The sequence below is a fragment of the Mesoplodon bidens genome, assembly GCF_964165515.1.
Source record: "Mesoplodon bidens genome assembly, chromosome: 5".
Lineage (NCBI taxonomy): Eukaryota > Metazoa > Chordata > Mammalia > Artiodactyla > Ziphiidae > Mesoplodon > Mesoplodon bidens.
The window spans coordinates 106,358,645-106,378,236 of NC_138161.1; the positions used below are offsets into that span (position 1 = coordinate 106,358,645).

At 34.6% G+C, this 19,592-nt stretch overlaps 1 protein-coding gene across 1 annotated transcript; it reads right to left on the reverse strand.

Moving 5' to 3' along the window:
- Positions 1–7,117: 7,117 nt before the first annotated feature.
- UTS2B (urotensin 2B) lies at positions 7,118–18,782 on the reverse strand (the record flags this gene model as incomplete). The annotated part of the gene is made up of 5 exons (XM_081235404.1): positions 7,118–7,143; positions 11,653–11,746; positions 13,005–13,042; positions 14,242–14,340; positions 18,683–18,782. 5 exons carry the CDS (start codon positions 18,780–18,782, stop codon positions 7,118–7,120), a joined length of 357 nt encoding a protein of 118 aa, XP_081091530.1.
- Positions 18,783–19,592: the final 810 nt, after the last annotated feature.

Consider the following 19,592-nt stretch of genomic DNA (forward strand, 5'->3'; position numbering starts at 1 on the left):
GGGTTCTTGCCCCGGTTTGGGAGGATCCCACATGCCAAGGGGGCAGCTGGGCCCGTGAGCCATGGCCGATGGACCTGTGCGTCCGGAGCCTGTGCTCCACAGCGGGAGGGGCCACAGCAGTGAGGGGCCCGCGTACCACAAAATAAATAATTAAATAAATAAATAAATAAATGAAATGAAATGAAATGAAATGAAATAAAAGAAGTTACTGAATGTCCATAAATATGGGAGGACTTACTGAATACAGCCAATATCACTGCCTTTTGAGCAGCACCATCTTCAAAACTCAGACTGAACTGTCTTTATATCTAGAGATATATCAAGTATGGTCACTCTTGGGGCTGTTAACAATCACCATATTATATTTGAGTAGGAAATAACTGCTATCAAAAATCAAGTATCTCCTTGAAATTCGGGCCACAATCCTGTAGTTTCTTGAAGTATTAAGAACGTTATGACACTGAGGTTAAAATAATTAAGTTCAGCTGGTTTCCACATGTATCCTATCACCTTTGCAACCCTTGATTATCACCCATTTTAGTATTTCTGAATTCAACCAAAACAGGTTATGATTAAAAAAATCATACAAGAGACTCATTTTTCCTATAATTTTTTTTTTTTTTTTTTTTTTTTTTTTTTTTTGCGGTATGCAGGCCTCTCACTGTTGTGGCCTCTCCCGTTGTGGAGCACAGGCTCCGGACACACAGGCTCAGCGGCCATGGCTCACGGGCCCAGCCGCCCTGCGGCATGTGGGATCCTCCCGGACCGGGGCAAGAACCCATGTGCCCTGCATCCGCAGGCGGACTCTCAACCACTGCGCCACCAGGGAAGCCCCTCCTATAAATTTTTATATGAAGTTTTAGACCATGAAAACTCCAGACAGCTACTAAACTATGAAAAGGCCATTGAATTAACATGTTTTCTGAATCACTGTTGAGTGAAATCCAAATTAGTATATTATGTCCTTCACTTAACAGACTTTACAGAGTATCATGACAATCACTGTCCTTATTATTATAACCTCAAGAGAGTAGTATCACAAAAAATATGATTAAAAAAGAACTTAATATCACGTATTTTCTCTTCCTTTTTCAATCATTGCTCAACCATCGTTTCTATTCCTTACTTCCTGCTACTATCACCAAAATTTCTCAGACATTTTTTGACTTCCTCATGTGAAGTTTCATGTTTTATATTTATAAATAATAAAGGCCATCAAAATATATTTCTGATTTACATTCAACTTTTCAAAATTATTTTTGCTATGTTATTTCTTATTGTCACAATATTCCCTTGAATTAAACAGATGTAATATGTGAATCATTTAATAGAAAACTTGAGCTATTAAATAGTGTTCACATAATCATGCAGCTAAATCTTTTGAGATTAAAGAACATAAAGTCTCATTTAACCTAAATCTTCTTTTTTTTTTTTTTTTTTTAACGAATGAGAACATGGGCTTTGAGAGGAAATTGAATTGCCCAAAATTTTACAGACTTTTGGACAAAGCAAGAACCAGGACCCAGTCTCTGGACTTCTAAGCCAACATTCTCTTCATGACCTATAAGGCCTGTGTGCTAAATTGTTATTGCCAACTTCACTGATTAACCATTTCTTAAGGAAACTGAAACCATATCTCAGACTTTATGAAAATCTTTGTTTCACTTCTGTGGGAGTTGACGTACACTCATTTGGAGCAATTTTATTTGTGGGTTTTCACCTTCTGGGTTTCAATATAAGTCTTCACACTAAAAACGAAACTGGTAGTAATCATGGAAGTTTTCTTGGTTTGAAATCAAGTCTAGATACAGCTGCTGTGTGTTACTTAGTTTCCAGAACAAATGCTAATATCTTCCCTGATAGGCATTTTGGAAAGGAAGATAATCTGATTTTTACACAATGTCCTCCTCAGATCATTAATGTATTGGACCCAAGCTTTGAGTTTTTAATAGGCTTCAGTTCTAAGCAACTTGAATTAAGATTGGTAAAGTTTCATAACGTCTCTAGATGCAATTAACAAGTTCTAGGTCACTGCCATTGAAATCAGGATGCCCACTTGATGAAATGTGATAGAAGTATGAACATTAATTGTGCTACCCCGGCTGCCACATGCCTTAAGACTTTTAATAATGTGAGGCAAATGTTGCTGTATTATACTGACAATTTTTATTTTAGAACAATATTGACACATTATCATTCAGATAAATTAATGTAACTCTCAAATAACAGAAATATTGTGTTTAAATACCAGTATATGGTTGGACCCTTTAAAAAGAGCAAGATGTACAATAATTATCAACATGTTAATATAACAATAGAAGTAGTAATCAGATTTTCTTTATCTTTCACTTGTCATGGCAACATCCTTTGAACCAAGACTGAAAACTCAAAATAAATAGAGGTACCGGAAGAATGGAAGTGTGGTTTCAGCATAAGCGCCTAGCTGTTACATTAAAAATATCCTTTTTTGGGCTCCCCTGGTGGCGCAGTGGTTGAAAGTCCGCCTGACGATGCAGGGGACACGGGTTCGTGCCCCCGTCTGGGAAGATCCCACATGCCGCGGAGTGGCTGGGTCCGTGAGCCATGGCCGCTGAGCCTGCGCGTCCGGAGCCTGTGCTCCGCAACGGGAGAGGCCACAACAGTGAGAGGCCCGCGTACCGCAAAAAAAAAAAAATATATATATATATCTTTTTTAATAAATTTTGATCTGAAATTATCATTCTGCATTATTGTCTCTGCAATAAAAATATGGTGCATAAGTAGAAGTTATAATGAAACCTCATGTAATTAGAGTTTTAGCTCTTCTCCACTGAAGTTGATGAGTTTCCCCTTAGCTACAGAGTTCACATTAGTTTAACATTTTCAACTTTCATTTTTGCAGACACAACTTCCTGGGGTGAACTGTCACAGAAATATGGAAGATGCTGTGGTGAAGTTCTTCACACTCCTTAATGAGTAAACTTATAAGGAACCTTCTGTAATCCTTTCCAGAGATTTAACTTCAGTCCATCACATCACAGTATTGTTGTAACTTCAATTAAATTGTGCAGATAATTTCAATGTATGGATATATTTTAAATATATATTTTAGTTATTCATGAACGGTTACTTGGCCCCAAACCTTACTTTTCTAAGAAACACAATACAGTAAAACGCTTTCTATGTGCATTTACCATTTACATATATTACTGAAGAATAATAACTGAAGACTGATTTCTTTCAGTAAAATTTAGGTACAATCCATTTGTTCATCATTGGGGAACAAGGAAAGACAACGCTGTATAGTTTCTCTTGAAGTTTTACTTCTCTCATATCCTTTGTCTGTGAGGCTCTTGAGTAATGATTATGAAAATAGGCTTCTCTTATATTCAAATGTCAATCCGGTTCAACCAAATAAAACACAGTCCCAGTTCCAGAAACAAGAGAAAAATGTCTCTGAGCAGAAAAAAAACAGCAGTAATTAAGCCCATAAACTTTATTCTCCCAATGAACTGAGAAACACTACAGGTCAGAGTACATTGACTTAGAACTAGGAAATAAAGGATATTACTCATTTGCCAAGTTTGGCTATCTCATGTCCCCTAACAACTTTCCATTTCTCTAAATTACAACTTATAGTTAATTAAGAGTAGTGTTGACTGATTATGAGAAAAACTACACACAGAAATAACAGATGAAAGTATGGGGAAGTCAAAGAATCACCAAGTAGGAAACCACCAAAGCACTTGGGGCCAGTTAAGTTCACCTAATTGTAGCACAGCATATTTTAGCACATTACAATAAACAGTCTTTTTCTTGTTAATCACTCATCTAAGAATCCATTTAATTTGTTTCATATACTGTGTTTAATAAAGCATTGAAGAATATATGAGAATGATTTCTTTAAAAAGATTCAAATTATTATTATTTTCCGGTACGCGGGCCCTCACTATTGTGGCCTCTCCCATTGTGGAGCACAGGCTCCGGACGTGCAGGCTCCAGACGCACAGGCTCCGGACGCGCAGGCTAAGCGGCCATGGCTCACCGGTTTCAGCCGCTCTGCGGCATGTGGAATCTTCCTGGACCAGGGCACGAACCCGCGTCCCCTGTATCGGTAGGCAGACTCTCAACCACTGCACCACCAGGGAAGCCCTCAAATTATTTTTAATTGGCCTATGAAAGCATAAGTTTTGGTATTCTGGAAAGCTCATCTCTCAGCAAAACTGTGTTGTTCTTGTAATTTAGATGCATAAGCTCATTGTTCATTGGATATGCTTTCAAAACATAAAGATAACTTATTCCTTGGACCAGAGGTTTAGCATAAGTCAGCAGAAATTTAAAAACCTTCTGAAAACACTTCTTTAAACCCTAGTAATCACTGTCAAACAGACCTGATACGTGGGAAGAAAAATGTTCGGTCAGCAGAGCAAAGGTTTATTTTAGCCTAAAAAGGAAGACTGTGATGAGAAGGTATAGTCATATTAGAAGAAGAAGAGAGAAATGGGTTGTTGTTGATCTTAACTAAAAATGAATTAATGTACGATCCAAAGAACAAAATAAACCCAGACATAGAGATGAACATATGCACTTAGAGTACAAAGTGGTTTTGTATATAATTTCTCCTTGAGGGGGGATATTTTCTAACTGCTGAAAAACTTTAAGTTTAGGAAAAAACTGAAAATGAATGATTCTTTTAATTGTAATAGAGGAGCCTTAGCAAAGAGAACTGAATTTTGAGAAATCTCACTGATTCTTCAATTTCTGTTCATAAACTTACATTAGAAAGTTAGTGGTACATGGACAGATATCCTGCAGGACTCACTATTTGAAAGAATTATTTAAGTTATAATTGCTCTTGCCCACTTTTCCCAACTTTCTGATGAATTATAGAAATATGGCTAATTCCTTAGAAGCTCTTTCTTTCCTTTTTCTCCCCTTTGGATATTTGTCAGCTGCTAATCCAACTGGGTGCTCTTGCTTCACACTTTGACAAAAGGTATTAAAACCTACTTTAACCTAAATATTTATCATGATAAAGATTTAAAGTTGGATTAAACAAATTGATTTCCTATTATCTTTAATTTTTAAATTCAAAATTATGCTTATGGCCTCCATTTTAACTAAAGTAAGAAGTCACAGTGTATCAAATTATACTCTATTCTAATGTGTAATGCATTTGTCTCATAGCATATACACAAGACTTACATGAAGAAAAAAAGAAAAGTGTTTTCTCCACTTATAACTATTTTATTTCATATTTTACCTTTTACCACTACTTTATACAGAGTAGAAAATAAGTCAGCGGTATTCTAGTTTAAAATAAGGCATCCTTTTAACATAGCAGGAAATTTAAGACATAATTTCTGTTAAAAACATGACGAGTCATCTCATCTATTTGTATAACACATTGTATGTTACTAAATCCAGCTATATTTCATTGAAAGCCAGCAATTGAAAGGGACTTTTCATTTAGTTTCAAAGAAATAATTACTTTTTATTTTTCTTTGTTCCTGTAAAAAGCTTCATAGAGCAAACTGTGAATATGGATTTCTGAGTTCTGGTGTTAATTATATAGCCAATTTTTCATGGGGGATATTAATTCCTGGCTACACACACACAAAAAAAAATATCAGGCAAATTCTACCTTTAATCTACAGATACCTTTAGGGAATTAAACTTCTTAAAACAAATTATAAAAAGAAAACAAATTATAAAAAGATGACTTTCTCTAAAAGGAAGAAGTATCAAAACCTTTTTTGAATGACATTACCCCTAAAGTTTACAAATGCACAAATATTGTTCAACTGCTCCAAAGTTAATAAACGTGAGATGATGAAAACAGGAGTTTTGTTTTCTTTATGATAATATCATGTCTGTGTTCACAACAGGTGTAAATACGTGGGAACATTCAGGCATTATTGAGCAACTAATATTTATGTACATTTAAGTGGCTCCTAACAAGTGTATTTAAAGCACTGCAGGCATGTTACTCAACTTGGTCAGTTTCATGTATTTTTAAATTTTTTTTTTAGCTTAAGCAATATTGTTCATTCTAGCTCATGAGATAGTCTTAGCTTTAAGCACCACACAATTAACATCATGTAGATAAACTGCATTTCCCCTGTTCTGTGATGTAAGGGAATGCTGGTAGGCTCACCTGGCCAGCTAGTCATTGATATTCTTTAATTATAAAGTTACTTCAACTATGCTTCTGTGCCACAACAGGTGGCAAACAAAAATGAAATTGGATTCCCAGCCTTGAATTGATTAAATAAGTTTGCTCAGACGAGATGTAAGCAAGAGCAGTTTGATGTGAAGACATGGGGGAAAAAATGAAGGAAAATCCAATGAGTTTTTGTTTTGTTTTACTTAACGTTTTTTGTACACTGAGTCTAGTCTCTCACAGACGTGCTGAGAGGCTCAAATAGTTTCTGATATTGTGGAGGAGGCAGAGATGAGAATTAAAGGACCCAAAAGCAAATTGTTCTGTATGAAAATTTTCTTAATATCTATCTCTGAAACTTCTAATACATCTTTCTCCTAGAGTTTGATAAACAATAGATTTCTGCTTCCCAGTAATGTATTCATTTGGTTGTAATAGTCTCAGTGACAATTATCCTAATGAACAGAAAAGAGATAGTAGCCAGCATAATCACAAAAAAAGGGAAAGGACAATGATGCACATTTTCCATAAATTGAGACAATATAATTTAATTTTCCAAGACATTTTCTAAAATATTTTAAATAAATTTAATAAAATATAATTTCTCATATAAATTGGGACAATATAATTTAATTTTCCAAAACACTGTCTAAAATATTTTAATTGATAGCTCAACAGCCTAGTCATCTCTGGACAAAACTATATGTAGACAATGAATTTATGAAAAGCATATAATAGATACAGCACTCTCAACTTTAGGTCTACAAAGCCATTTTGATAGTCCCATGCCATTCAAAAGTGCAACTGATTTGTCATCATTATTCACAACATAAGTTTTAAGCATGTAATATGCTGGATAAGTTCTGCCACCATTTCTTTATGCTTGAACTAGTTACAATCTTTAAGCAGTAAAGTGAGTAGATAAATAATTTTGTCTAATGTTCTTATCTTTTTTTGGCATCCAGAGGAAAAACTTTAGACACAGTATTTCCAGAAGCAAGCTAAAAAATAAACAAAACAAAATCTTTATTAGGAATATTTTTGATAAAATGGTACATTTGAATAAAATAGTTTATGTATGCCTGAGTATGAGAGAAAGTTTTCTAAAACGAATGTTCAAATGGTAGTTATTAGCCTCATGTGGATCTTTAAATTAATTAAAATTAAATAAAATGTGAAAATTCAGCTTCTCTATCACACTAGCCAACTTTCAAGTGCTCAATAATGCCTAGTGGCCTGTAACTACCGTAATGGGCAGTGCAAATTAGAGAATGATCAAATCATCAAAGAAAGTTCTATTGGACAGCACTGTTCTACATTATAATGCATATAACGCAGTTCAGAGAATACAGTAAGACGCACCCTTCTATTTAAGAGTTGGGGTAAGTTAAGTCCCAAAGAGGAACTCACATAAGTAAAATCAGTGATAAATATGCTTCTATTTACTGGAGAAAAAAGAAGGAAGAAAATTTAAAGTTTACTTTGCAGACCAAAAAATGATATTTAAATAATTTGATCATCACATTGAGTCTTCACATTCTGATGATAAAGTGATGTTTCAGAAAAATCAAACCAATCTGAACAGCATTTTAATCTTCAAATGAATGAATGAGTCATTTTAAATCTTCTGTGGGTTGTTACCAATCAATTGTCCAATTTATGTTAGCTTCATCTAATTAATTACAAATTTCTCTAATTTCCTTCAATCTAAATGGTTTATAAAATGAAGACCTTGGGGGAATAGGTCTTCAATTCACTATTGATTAATAGGATGCACAATAAAAATGAGTTGAAAAACTCAGTAAAGACACTCTTTGCCATAAATGATAAAAGTCTATCTTCCTGCCTAGGTTTCTCTCCCTACCTCCACTCATTCTGTAAACTGTGACCCTAGTGCTCATCAGCGCAAACACATAGTGTTATGATAGCACTCAGAGTCTACTTTTCATTCCTAAAAGAGCCAGCGTTTTCTTTAAACAAAACCACATTCAAATCCTATGCAAGCAGAAGTTTATTTTCAGACAGTAAACTGAAGAACTTCGCCCTCTAATCCAATCTTCTTTTTATAGTATTTTGGAAAGTCCCTTTCTCTCCCTTTGGATATCTTTGAATATCTCAGTCTGGAAGGAAAAAGAAATCTACACATATCCCAGATTTATACCACAAGAGTAGCTCAATTAAGTATGCACTGGAACATAGTTTGGAAATTTTCTGGACCAGTTGAAGGGAAATTTCATGAATGGTATCCCCAGTAGAGCCAACTCCTCAATGCTTATTTATCATTTATTGTTTATGTGAAGGAAAACTCTAGCCAGCATTCTGGTGTCTCTTGATGTGTATCTAGTTCACTCTTGTAATCCCCATTTTTAGCATGATATTAGGTGTTGGACAGTTATATTTTTAATGAATGGAAGAATTTAGCAGCTGTTGGTCAACTATATATTAAATAATTAAACAAATTACAATAATTCACAGTAAATGTAAGATACTCTTGCTTTAAGCTGAATCTCTGAGTCCATTTTACCATTACACATTGTTATTTATGGTGGACTGTTTCTAGTTATGCCAATAAACACCACACTTCAGATATGATGTGGGTTGTTTTTGTCACCTAACCTGGGCATCTAATTCATATGTTTATCATCACAAATATTTACTTTGTTCCTACTACATACACATATGTTTTAATATCACCTTGCTTAAAAACAAACAAACACAAAGGTTCCTTGACCCCCTCAAGCTACTCTAATATCCCAATTTTTACTACCCTGTAGAAAAAATTCCTCAAAAGAGTTGTCTGTTGTTAATCATTTCTGTTGTTTTGTCATATTCTCTTTAACCATAAGTCCACCAGATAATTATTATCAAAACCATTAAAACCCTTCGCATTGCTATTCAGATGGAAAATCTCAGTTCTCATTTTACTGGACCTATCTTAGCATTAGAACAGCTGAACTATGTCTTCCTGGAAACAATTTTTTTATCTGACTTCCAAGGCATCTTTTTCTTTGTCACCTTTTTCCATGGTAGCTGATCCTCCTCAGCCTCCTTTGCTAATTCTCTCTCATCTGCCCAGTCTCTAACCTTGGTGTGGCCTGGGACTTGGCCTTGGATGTCTTCTGTTTTATATCTGTCTAGAGTGATTCCCTAGACAGTCTCATCACAATACCTAGCAATAGTGATATGCAGATAACTGTCAAATTTAGATCTTCAATCTGGGCTACTTCCCTAAACTCAAATTTATATACTCAGTGGTTTACGTAAATCATTACTGGGAAGATTTTGTTATACATGTCATAACAAGCTCAAAATATCTATGGTAGAGGTAGGATTCTCCACTGTTCCTTGCATTTCTCCACATTCCCCAGGGGCTTCCCCAACCCCGCTAAGTTAGCTTGAGATCATGTGCCTGATTTTGGCAGGTAAGGGTGCATTTACCTCCATGTTTTTCTTATCCTGCTACAAGGACACATGGTGCAGGGACAAAGTGAAGGAAAATAACCAAGGTACCTAAGGCTTCATGTAAATACAAAATAAATCTTAAACCAAGTCACACCACTGAGATTGTAAGGTTATTTTGTTGATGTGTTTTGCCTAATTTATCCCAAAATACACTTTGAAAACTTGAAGGAGGGTGGTACTCTAAGAAGAACTTAAGTTATGGCACAGTCTCAGCAGTTGATTAATGGCAGACAAGGAAATTGATATCATAGGCTGGAAACAGGAAGAGACATTTTACATAGAAGCATAGTATGTGGTAAAACTGACATCTGCAACAGTTCAGGTTCAGATTGTTCTCCTCTTGAATTTCTAGAAGAAAAACTAGGAAAATAGAATATTGGCAGTATTTTTAAGTTGCTGTTGGATACACTTAGCCAGGTATTGCAAGAAATAGTGAGCTTAAGAAGCAAATGGTATCTTTGCAAATAAATAAAAAGAAATAGAGATAGTTCAGAAATACAAGACCTTGAAATATTGCAAGAGCTGTTTCTGGATCCCAAAACTATAAAATGGAATTTAAAATGACTCTAAGTGAGGGATGCCAGGTAAATGTCAATTGGAATAAGGAGCTCAGGGCACAAATCAGATTATATGTATAGCCTTCAAAGTATGTTCCAGATGTCTTCAAGGCAACTCAGTTGGGGATGAGAAGGCAAAAGAGTTAAAATTGTTTAAAAAAGATTGTGTGTAGCAAATAGCTGAGAAACTTTCTAAATTGTTACAAGAACACCATTGGCAAAGAAACCATAAACCCTAGAATAAAAAATGTTTTTGACACTTTAAGACTAAATAAACCTTGGGCCTCCAAATTTGTGAGAGTAGGAGGAGACCTGAGAAAACTGTGCAATCCTCAAGAAGGGAATATTCCCCAAGGAGCCCATATGATGTGTCCAGGGATGAAAATGAAAAAGCCAAAAAAGCAAAAACCTCAGAAAGGGTGAAGCCAGGGGAAATAACACAGTGGACAAAGCACTCCACCTACACACTAGCAGGTCCTAATTAAGAAACCATTCTCCATCTCCAGGGTAAGAAACTTTTATAATATTTGCCCAGTGAGATTTCAGAATTGCTGGAGGCCAGCATTCTTGATGTTGTGTGTCTCTTGTTCTTTTCCTTTGTGAATAAGATTATTGATTGTGATAATCCAGTCCCTGTTCCAATTATTGAATTTTGTCCTTTTAGCTGATAGGTCTGTGAATGAAGAAGAGACACATTGTATTTGACAAAGATTAGTATCTCCTGGAGGGCTTATTCTTTGTTCTGGGTGCAGCAGTGAAAGGAGTTTGGAGTTGTCTCTAATGTGAGACGGTTGAGTATAGCCTATGTGGTTAAGAAAAGATCAAAGGAAGGGCTTCCCTGGTGGCGCAGTGGTTGAGAGTCCACCTGCCGATGCAGGGAACACGGGTTCGTGCCCCGATCTGGGAAGATCCCACATGCCACGGAGCGGCTCGGCCCGTGAGCCATGGCTGCTGAGCCTGCGCATCCGAAGCCTGTGCTCCACAACGGGAGAGGCCACAACAGTGAGAGGCCCACGTACCGCAAAAAAAAAAAAAAAAAAAAAAAAAAAAAAGATCAAAACAAAGGATTGACTGTGGTTGAGGCAGTACTCTCCAAGTACTGTATGTGCTTTCTAAAATTTATTACCCTGTCTTGCCAATATTTTGGTGGCAGCCCAAGTGATTACTTCTAGGCAATGGACTTCAGTAGAAGTGAAACATGTCACCAAACTGAGTTCTGAACTGAGGCAGTTGAGAGCTGAGATGCATCCTCTATCCTTTCCTGTGTCTTGGTAATCTTGGAGGTAGTCAAGCTACAGCAATAATCTAGACGATATAGCCACAAAATAGAAGAGGGTTGTACTATGTGCATTGAACTTTATGATTGGATTTTATTGTATCAGGTCTCTGAGATTTAGATTATAATTGGTAACACATCACGGCCTAGGCTACACTAACTATGGAAAGGTCCAGCAAATCTCTATTTCAACTCTTTTCTACCACCAAACTTACCTCGCTTATTAGGATGGGAAGAAGATAGACCACCTATAGCATAAGACATCTCAGCATCCTTTGCCTCCATGAGCTGCTCTTTCAGTTTTTCCAACTGTTAAAAATCAAATATGAAAAGTATTAATCTTTAATAACAGCAATGGTTTTTTCTATTGAAGAAGAAGAAATATAGACAAAGAAAGGGAGAAGGAAAGATGGGAGAAAGGAAGGAGGAAAAAGGAAATAAAAGGAAATAAAAGTAACAAATGAAAATAAACAAAAAGAATTAAATAGAAAAATATAATGAAACTTTCATTTAGAAACTGGCTGGGAAAGGTCCATGACTTAACAGGTGATCAGGAACAAACCGGCTTATGGTGAAGGAAGCTAAGTCTGAGTGTTCATTAATGGGGAGCCTATAAACACAACCTGTGTAGCTGGTCTTGATATTAAATCACCTATAATGACCAGTCCTTTTCAAGGAGTTCCAAAGAGTTATGTGAATGCTTGGATTTCCTGAAAAATTTGTCCCTTCTAGCAGTAAGTGAGAAGTATTTTGATGCCCTAGGATTTCCACCCAGAGTGTAAGCCATGTTAATTTTTAGCAAGCTCATTGATTGCCTAAACCCTAAAGACCTAATTCTATCAAAATAGAACTCAGCCTGAGCTACTGCATGTGTCTGTGTCCTGGATACTAAGAATTGATGGGGCATAACTCTCTCTCACAAACAGCCATACAGTTTGTATAATAGTGGATTTGCATGCAGTTGTGTTTGAGAGAGTTAAGAAATCATCTAATCCAATGATTTTCCAATTTTCTTCATAGCAAGGAGTCAGGAGATAAAGTTGCTAAGGGGCTTTTTGTACCGAGGCCAAATGCAGGTCAAGAAAGAAGCACTTCGGGACCTTCCTTCACCAAACTAGCTGTTTCAAACAGAGCAGCTCCACTTTTATATATTTCATTTACTGAGACCACATACAATTTTGTTTAGAAAAAAATTTTCACTTTAAAAAAATAATAATAACTTTTGAAAACCACCAATCTAGTTATAGCCTCCTATTTTACAGATGAGGAGATTAAGGTCCAGAGAAGTTTAATTCTTCCACGGTCTCATAGGTAATTGGAGAGCTGGGTCTAGAATCCAGATTTCTAGACATTTTATCCCATGATCACTTCAGTTATGGCTCTGTTCTGTTTTCTTTATTTTTTAGTAGAATTTGATTATTTTTTCCTAGCGAATTACTTCACTCTTCCTCTAGCAGGAATAAAGGTTTTATAATAGAGTATTAATAATTTTAACAACTATTATGTCAAAAGAAAGTGTCTTTTGGTTATTATTAAAATTGAAGTTTTAAGTACTTCACATTCTCACCTGGTTAAGTTCTTCCAATTTGTTAGCCAGCTCTATATCTGCAAGACACATTTATCATATGAAAAATGTACATTGCAAGTAATATTTAATTCATTTCAGGTCATACATTCAAGGAAGACAAAGGTCTTTTTTGTATGATTTGAGATCACCCACCTGTCCCTAATATAAAGGTCCAAGCATTTTTTCAATGTCTGTAATATTGAAATATAATCAGTAATGTAATGAGCAAATACCTAATTTCTATCAATAAGCACAGAGTTTTTAAAAATAGACCATAGTTCTAACAAGGACTAGTATTTAGAAATAAGCTATTTAACTGGCATGGGGAAATTCTCATGAAATGATATTCAGTAAAAAAAGCAGGACACAAGTCTTTTCTATGTAATTCAATCAAGAAGGAAATTTCCAGAAATGTTAATATCAACTCCCTCTGGGTTTTACAATTTGAGTATAGCTTATATATATATATATATATATATAATTCTGTTCATTTTCTTTAATAAAAATATCTTATTAATTTTAAAATCCTGTATTTTAAAGTATTTATTAAGGTATTGTTTTAACTGGTACACTGTCCCATGAATAGACAATTTTTTATAAGAACAGATGTTTTCTCAGAGGGTACCACATTATCATATTGTCACACTGTCTCTCAGGTTAGACTTGCTAAGTTTCTGACAATATTTGTCATTTCTTGGAGACCAGTCTGTTGCATAATTCTAAATCATATTCTCCTGTTCTGCAAAGAAAAAAAATCTCAGTTGGTATAGCCTAAATTTCCCAATGGTTTCTATTCCAATGATTTCCCAAATTGAAAGAATTTGATTGCAAAAAAAAAGTGCTAACTTAATTGCCACAAAACCACAGTTAACTTGAGAAATTTTTAGTGGAAACCTGTTTTGAAACATTTAGTGATATTCTTGAAGCATTTAGTAAAAATTAATATTAACTGTACCAGTGGGAGTTGCTTAGGTGAGAGGAAAATACGACTAAAGATAACTATTGTGTAACTAGATAGTTACTGATCTCATTAGGACTCTCAAACTGAACAAAATAAGATTTTAATATTTTTTAATAATGCCATTGCTTTTAGCGTGAATAAGAGATAAGAAAGACATTTAAGCCTTCAATGCAGCATTAAAATTAGTAATTATTATTTTATTTAATATAAATTAACATGTAGAAAGAACAGGTCAGAAGATGGAATAAATAAAGTTTGACTTTATTCTTAACTCACCAATGTTGGAAGGTCTTTGGAGATCAAAATTTTTATTCAGTAGAGCCAACAATAGTTCTTCGCGATCTGTATCTTCTTTATCTGGAAACAATTCATTTCCTGTAATAATTACCTCAATGTAGTGAAATCTCCATTTTCAGTCTGTGTCACTGAACATGTTTCTGATTAAATACGTTTTACAGGTAACTGTAATCACTATCAATCACTAAATGCACTATCAATGTGTATACTCACCAATAAAATGTGTATATAGAGAGGTGTGTAATCCAAAAAGATGGGCTGTTTTAACAATCGTTGAATGTATGTGAACACTCAAAGAGAGATTGTGAGAGAGAGAGGGAGGCAGAGATAGAGAATATACCTGGAAGGTTACAGGCTAAATTTTACCTGTAATTATTTCTGGGTTAGTAGAATTGCAGGTAAATTTTACTTTCTGTTTTTTCATCTGCATTTTTAAAAAATTTTCTACTATTGTGTTTAACATAAGAAATATGAATTAAAAGTTGTTTTTAAAAGAAAAAATAACATTTGATTTTGAGATTTTATTTGATACACATTAAAATATGAGCCTTTTTGTGTTCTGGGAATTGTCTTTGAATCATCCAAGGCAACCCTGTGGAAGAGGTAAGACAGTGCCTACTTTTTCCATATTGATATCTTTCCATCTTTGTCCATTTACCTCCCAGCCTACTCATTGGTCAGATGCCCAGCTATTTCAGCACTCTAAAAACAGAAAAGTCACCCAAATTTTCATAAATACTTTAATTATGGAGCAGAAGTCAGGACAATAGACTTTATTCAAGCTATAAAAAATGAAGAGTCAACAAGATTTTAATACAAACAAAATAATAATTAGTGTGTTATAAACAAAATGAACTTTGTGAGGTGGCCTAAAAAATCAAACCTTTATGATACAATTTCTATAAGATCATTCTTCCCTCTATCTCCTCATAATAACTGATATTGTGTGGACAAAAGGTAGATTAGTGAGTTTAAAATTTAAGAGTGGGAATATTGTGGTTTCAGTTAGAGAAATGGCTCATAATTTAGCTAGATTCTTCCTTTAAATTGTTTCTCTTTCCCTGTGTCTACAAAATGTCAACTAATGAACTCAAGAAACTAAGTGGCTAATTAAAGGAATGAAAGCTTTGCTGAGAAAGAAAATAAATGACTTGGGGTAGGTGGCAGCATCAAAATTTTCTGCATTGACCAAAAACACTTATTGTTGCTCAATTTCCTCAATTTCAAAGTTCCTCAATTTCTATTACTTCACAGACATAGAAATTATTTGTGAAATTCTGGTTTTTTTTTTCTTTGAGTAGTTAAAATAATAGACTATCAATGGAATTTTTGCTTAACATCAATTAAACAAGGACCCTTGGAGATAATTTAGTTTAAGAGAAAGACATGACTATGCAATAATGTAGTAATTTTTTATTATAGCTGTTCATTAAAATGTTAAATTACAATCTTTAAAATGCTTTAATTGAAAAAAATAAGGAACATTGTGTAGCCAGGTGATAATGATTATTTTTTTCAGAAAGAGAACTGTGATAAAAGAAACAGATTCATTGCCTTCAGTTTAGGGAATTTATAAGACTAGAAGGAAGGTAACTAGAAAAGTGATGATCTGAAGCTTTTGTTTGCTTAATTTACAGCCCACTTCTCTGCATATTTAAGTGGAACATATTTTAAAAAGACAATTAATGTATTTACCATTCTCTACCAGTTTGGTTTCTAGTAATTACACCTGAATGACTGTCCTAAAAAAATTCTTGTCACTAACTTTTAAGAAAACCACCTTTTGTAAGAATCTCTGAGGAAAAAGTTTTTTTTAAGAAATTAAATTTTTTTTATTTCTAAAGTTAAGTAATATATTGCCTAAGAAAAATAACAAATAAGTCTTATTTCTTCTTTTTATTTTTAGTATTAAAACACATACAGCTTTAAAAGAAAAAAATGCATGTACTTTTCATCTTTCTTTGCACTAAAAGTTAGTGTTGATAAAGGAGATGTTTGAATAAAAAAATACTCAAGTGCAGATACCCCTTTAGCACAAATGATGGCAAAGTTGCTCAGACATGAGAGAGTCATTATTTTTGCAAATACACAGGAAAAAACTGATTGATTACTAATTGAGATACTGAAGCTTAAAAGACAGTTGTCTCCTGCTTGTCATTTGAATGTGAAGATTTTTAAGGGATATAGACAAGAAACTTTACCAGAAAGAAACCTGGAAACCCCTCAAATGATAATATACCAAAAAAAATTAAATTGCTGTATCCTTTCTGGTCACAATATTCACTCCTCCACCTTTTGTGGTAGGAAGTTTGCCCAGTTTCAAGCTTATCCACTGAGGCAGGCTTTCGTATGGCCCCAAGCAAATGAAAGCTGGCAGGTTGTGCTGTTGGTCTTGCATGGCGTCTAACACAGAGGATGGCGACCCCTTGGTCTTCTGTCAGCAGACAAATGCATATTTGAAAACAATGTGTTAAAAGACTAAAGTAAGTCAACCATTTTGAAAAATGTGTACATGGAGAGAAGCTCACTCTAATCATCGAAAATTTAGATTAGAAAATAATTTTCCCAATAGCTAATCTTCTCCATTTATATATAATGAAACTGAGATCAAAGGGGGTCCCAGAAAGAAACCTTTCCTGTATGTTGCCAATGAAATATACATATCAATATGTGCTATTCTGGGATCAGAGTTGTTATCTAATTATAACCTAGCAAAATGTTTGAGTTGGATTTTACTGTATTTCATATACACATGATATCAGAAGTTACAGTTACCACTAACTAACATCCTAATATTGCAAAGTCCTTTATGAATGGCCAGATGTTTCCCTCCTCACACATATACACTGCGTTAAGAAAACTGAAAATCCCATTATTTCACAGGAAAAACAATGAAGTCCTACCAAGTACAATGATTTTGACTGGCCAAAGACAAAATGTGAGTGCCATGGATAAAATCCAGAATCTTTCATTCCCAGGCTTGTATTTAAGTCTCAGGCTTGTATTTGTTTTTCAAAGGGAAAATCCCTATAAATAAATAACAAGGGTTTCTGCAATTTTATTTCCACTGTCAAAAGAACTGCTCTAATTTTCATTGACTTTTAAAAGCACATTTGAGGCAAAATGGTCTAGTAAAGTTGAATTAGATCTGAAAGGGGAAACTTAATCCGTTTTCTCAACCCAGTGTCGTGTAAACAAAATTTATTACATTCTGTCTTGGTTCCCCCAAGTAAGACAAAAGTAAAAGGCTATCTCCCTCTTCCTGACAAGGAGATCAGTTAGATGGTAGATCAACTCAGTTTCAAACTGGAAGAGATATTAAAGAGCAATATTTTTAAGTTACTATTTTTAAAATGTAAAGGAATATATAAAAGTTCCAATGAGGTTGTTTGCCTAATAAATCAGCATTTAATCTGGCTCCACTGATTCCCAGATTAAAAGCTATTTCCACTACAGAATGCACTGAAAATTTTAAAGAAAGATCAAGTTACCATATTACAAGAGCAGAAACTTATTTTCTCTAACTTTATCGTGGCAATGTTTGTAGACATCATAAATCAAATTATTTCATTTAACATAAGTACCCTAAGTATGTTAGAAATCTGATACAGTCAATGCGTAATGTGGCTGTTATCATCATCCTCCTGAAAGTACTATGTAAATTTCCCCATGCATTACTCTCCCCAAATCTCTTCACACACAAGTTTCCATCTTTTTTTTAATTATACAATTTTATTACAAAACAAAGTGAATAAACTGTGCTTAGATTAGTTGTCATGAGTTTGATGAACACTTTGAATTTTTTTTTACATCTTTATTGGAGTATAATTGCTTTACAATCGTGTGTTATTTTCTGCTTTATAACAAAGTGAATCATTTATACATATACATATGTTCCCATATCTCTTCTTTGTTGCGTCTCCCTCCCTCTCACCCTCCCTATCCCACCTCTCTAGGTGGTCACAAAGCACCAAGCTGATCTCCCTGTGTCATGCGGCTGTGTTCTACTAGGAACCACTCTCCTTTCATAAGTAACTTATTAATAATCTCATTGGATGAAAATCTCATTTTTCTTTCCTCAAGATGTATTTTTGAAATATGCATAGCACTGTATCACTATTTACACATTCCCATCTTTGGTCATGGAATAGAAATAAGAAACAGATGCCCCTGGATTAGAAAAAAAGAATGTAGTTGAAATTAATTTAGTACAGTGTCAGTTGAAATTAATTTACTTGAGAAGAACAGCATCACAGATTACATGTAATTTAAAACAACAACTACTGAAGGGCTGTTTGATGATTCAATCATATTGATGTTTAAAACATTATTGCCATAGTGGTAGAAAAATCAAAGCAATGAAAACAGGAAGATAGGATTATTTACCCACCTGTAGGATTTTAGATTCGTATGTACATACCTTGGATAAAATATGGCAGCCCATGCACCGATTCTAAAAAGAACATTACAGATAAAGTTAAGAGTCCAAAACAAAGAGTGGTTGAGAGGATCTTGTTCATGTTAAAAATCTTCTGTGCTAGCAGAAAAACTGACTATCCAGGTCAAGACGAATATTTCAATGGCTCTGGAACGCTGCAGAGACCACGTTTAAAAGGTGGCAAATGTGCTTCAACTACAAATGATCTGGACAAAGAGAAAAAAAGCTTACAAAATGTGGTGCACCCTGTCAACATGATTCACTTACTTGGAGAAGTGACAGGTTTGCTACTCAGTCAATGACAAGAAGAACCCAATCAATATATCTCATACTTGCCCATTTCACTAAAAGCATGAATTCCTATGCATGCACACGCACTCAAACACATGCACAGCATAAAGCAAAGACTGGGACTAGAGACCTGTGGGTTAGCTTTTCATAAAAATGAAATGGGAACAATGCCCTTCATTTGGCTAATTTAGAGCCAGATAGGTCTTCCGGATAGTAATGTTATTTGCAAGCACCACTTCATTTTCAACCAACCCAATAGATTTGAGCTGGGAAGAGCTCAAATTTGAAATGAATCATAATGGGAACATTAACATCTCACTCTGTTGGAGAAGGATGGTTTCATTTTGCTGCAAGCAGCACTTTTAAAAATTAAGGCTGAATCTAATTAATTCAAAGTTGGCAAATGTCCCATCAATTACTCTCTCTAATACTTGCTTTAATTATGTTGGTTTTCTTTTTAAGTCAAAGTCTTTCAGTATATCTGTGGTTCCAATTTTATGGCTCCGAAGATGCAATAATGACCAATGGCCTTGGCATTTACTCCTTCTCCCAAGAGACTTAAGGTGTACTTGCTCTAAAACTGACTTGGTTCCACGTGCGT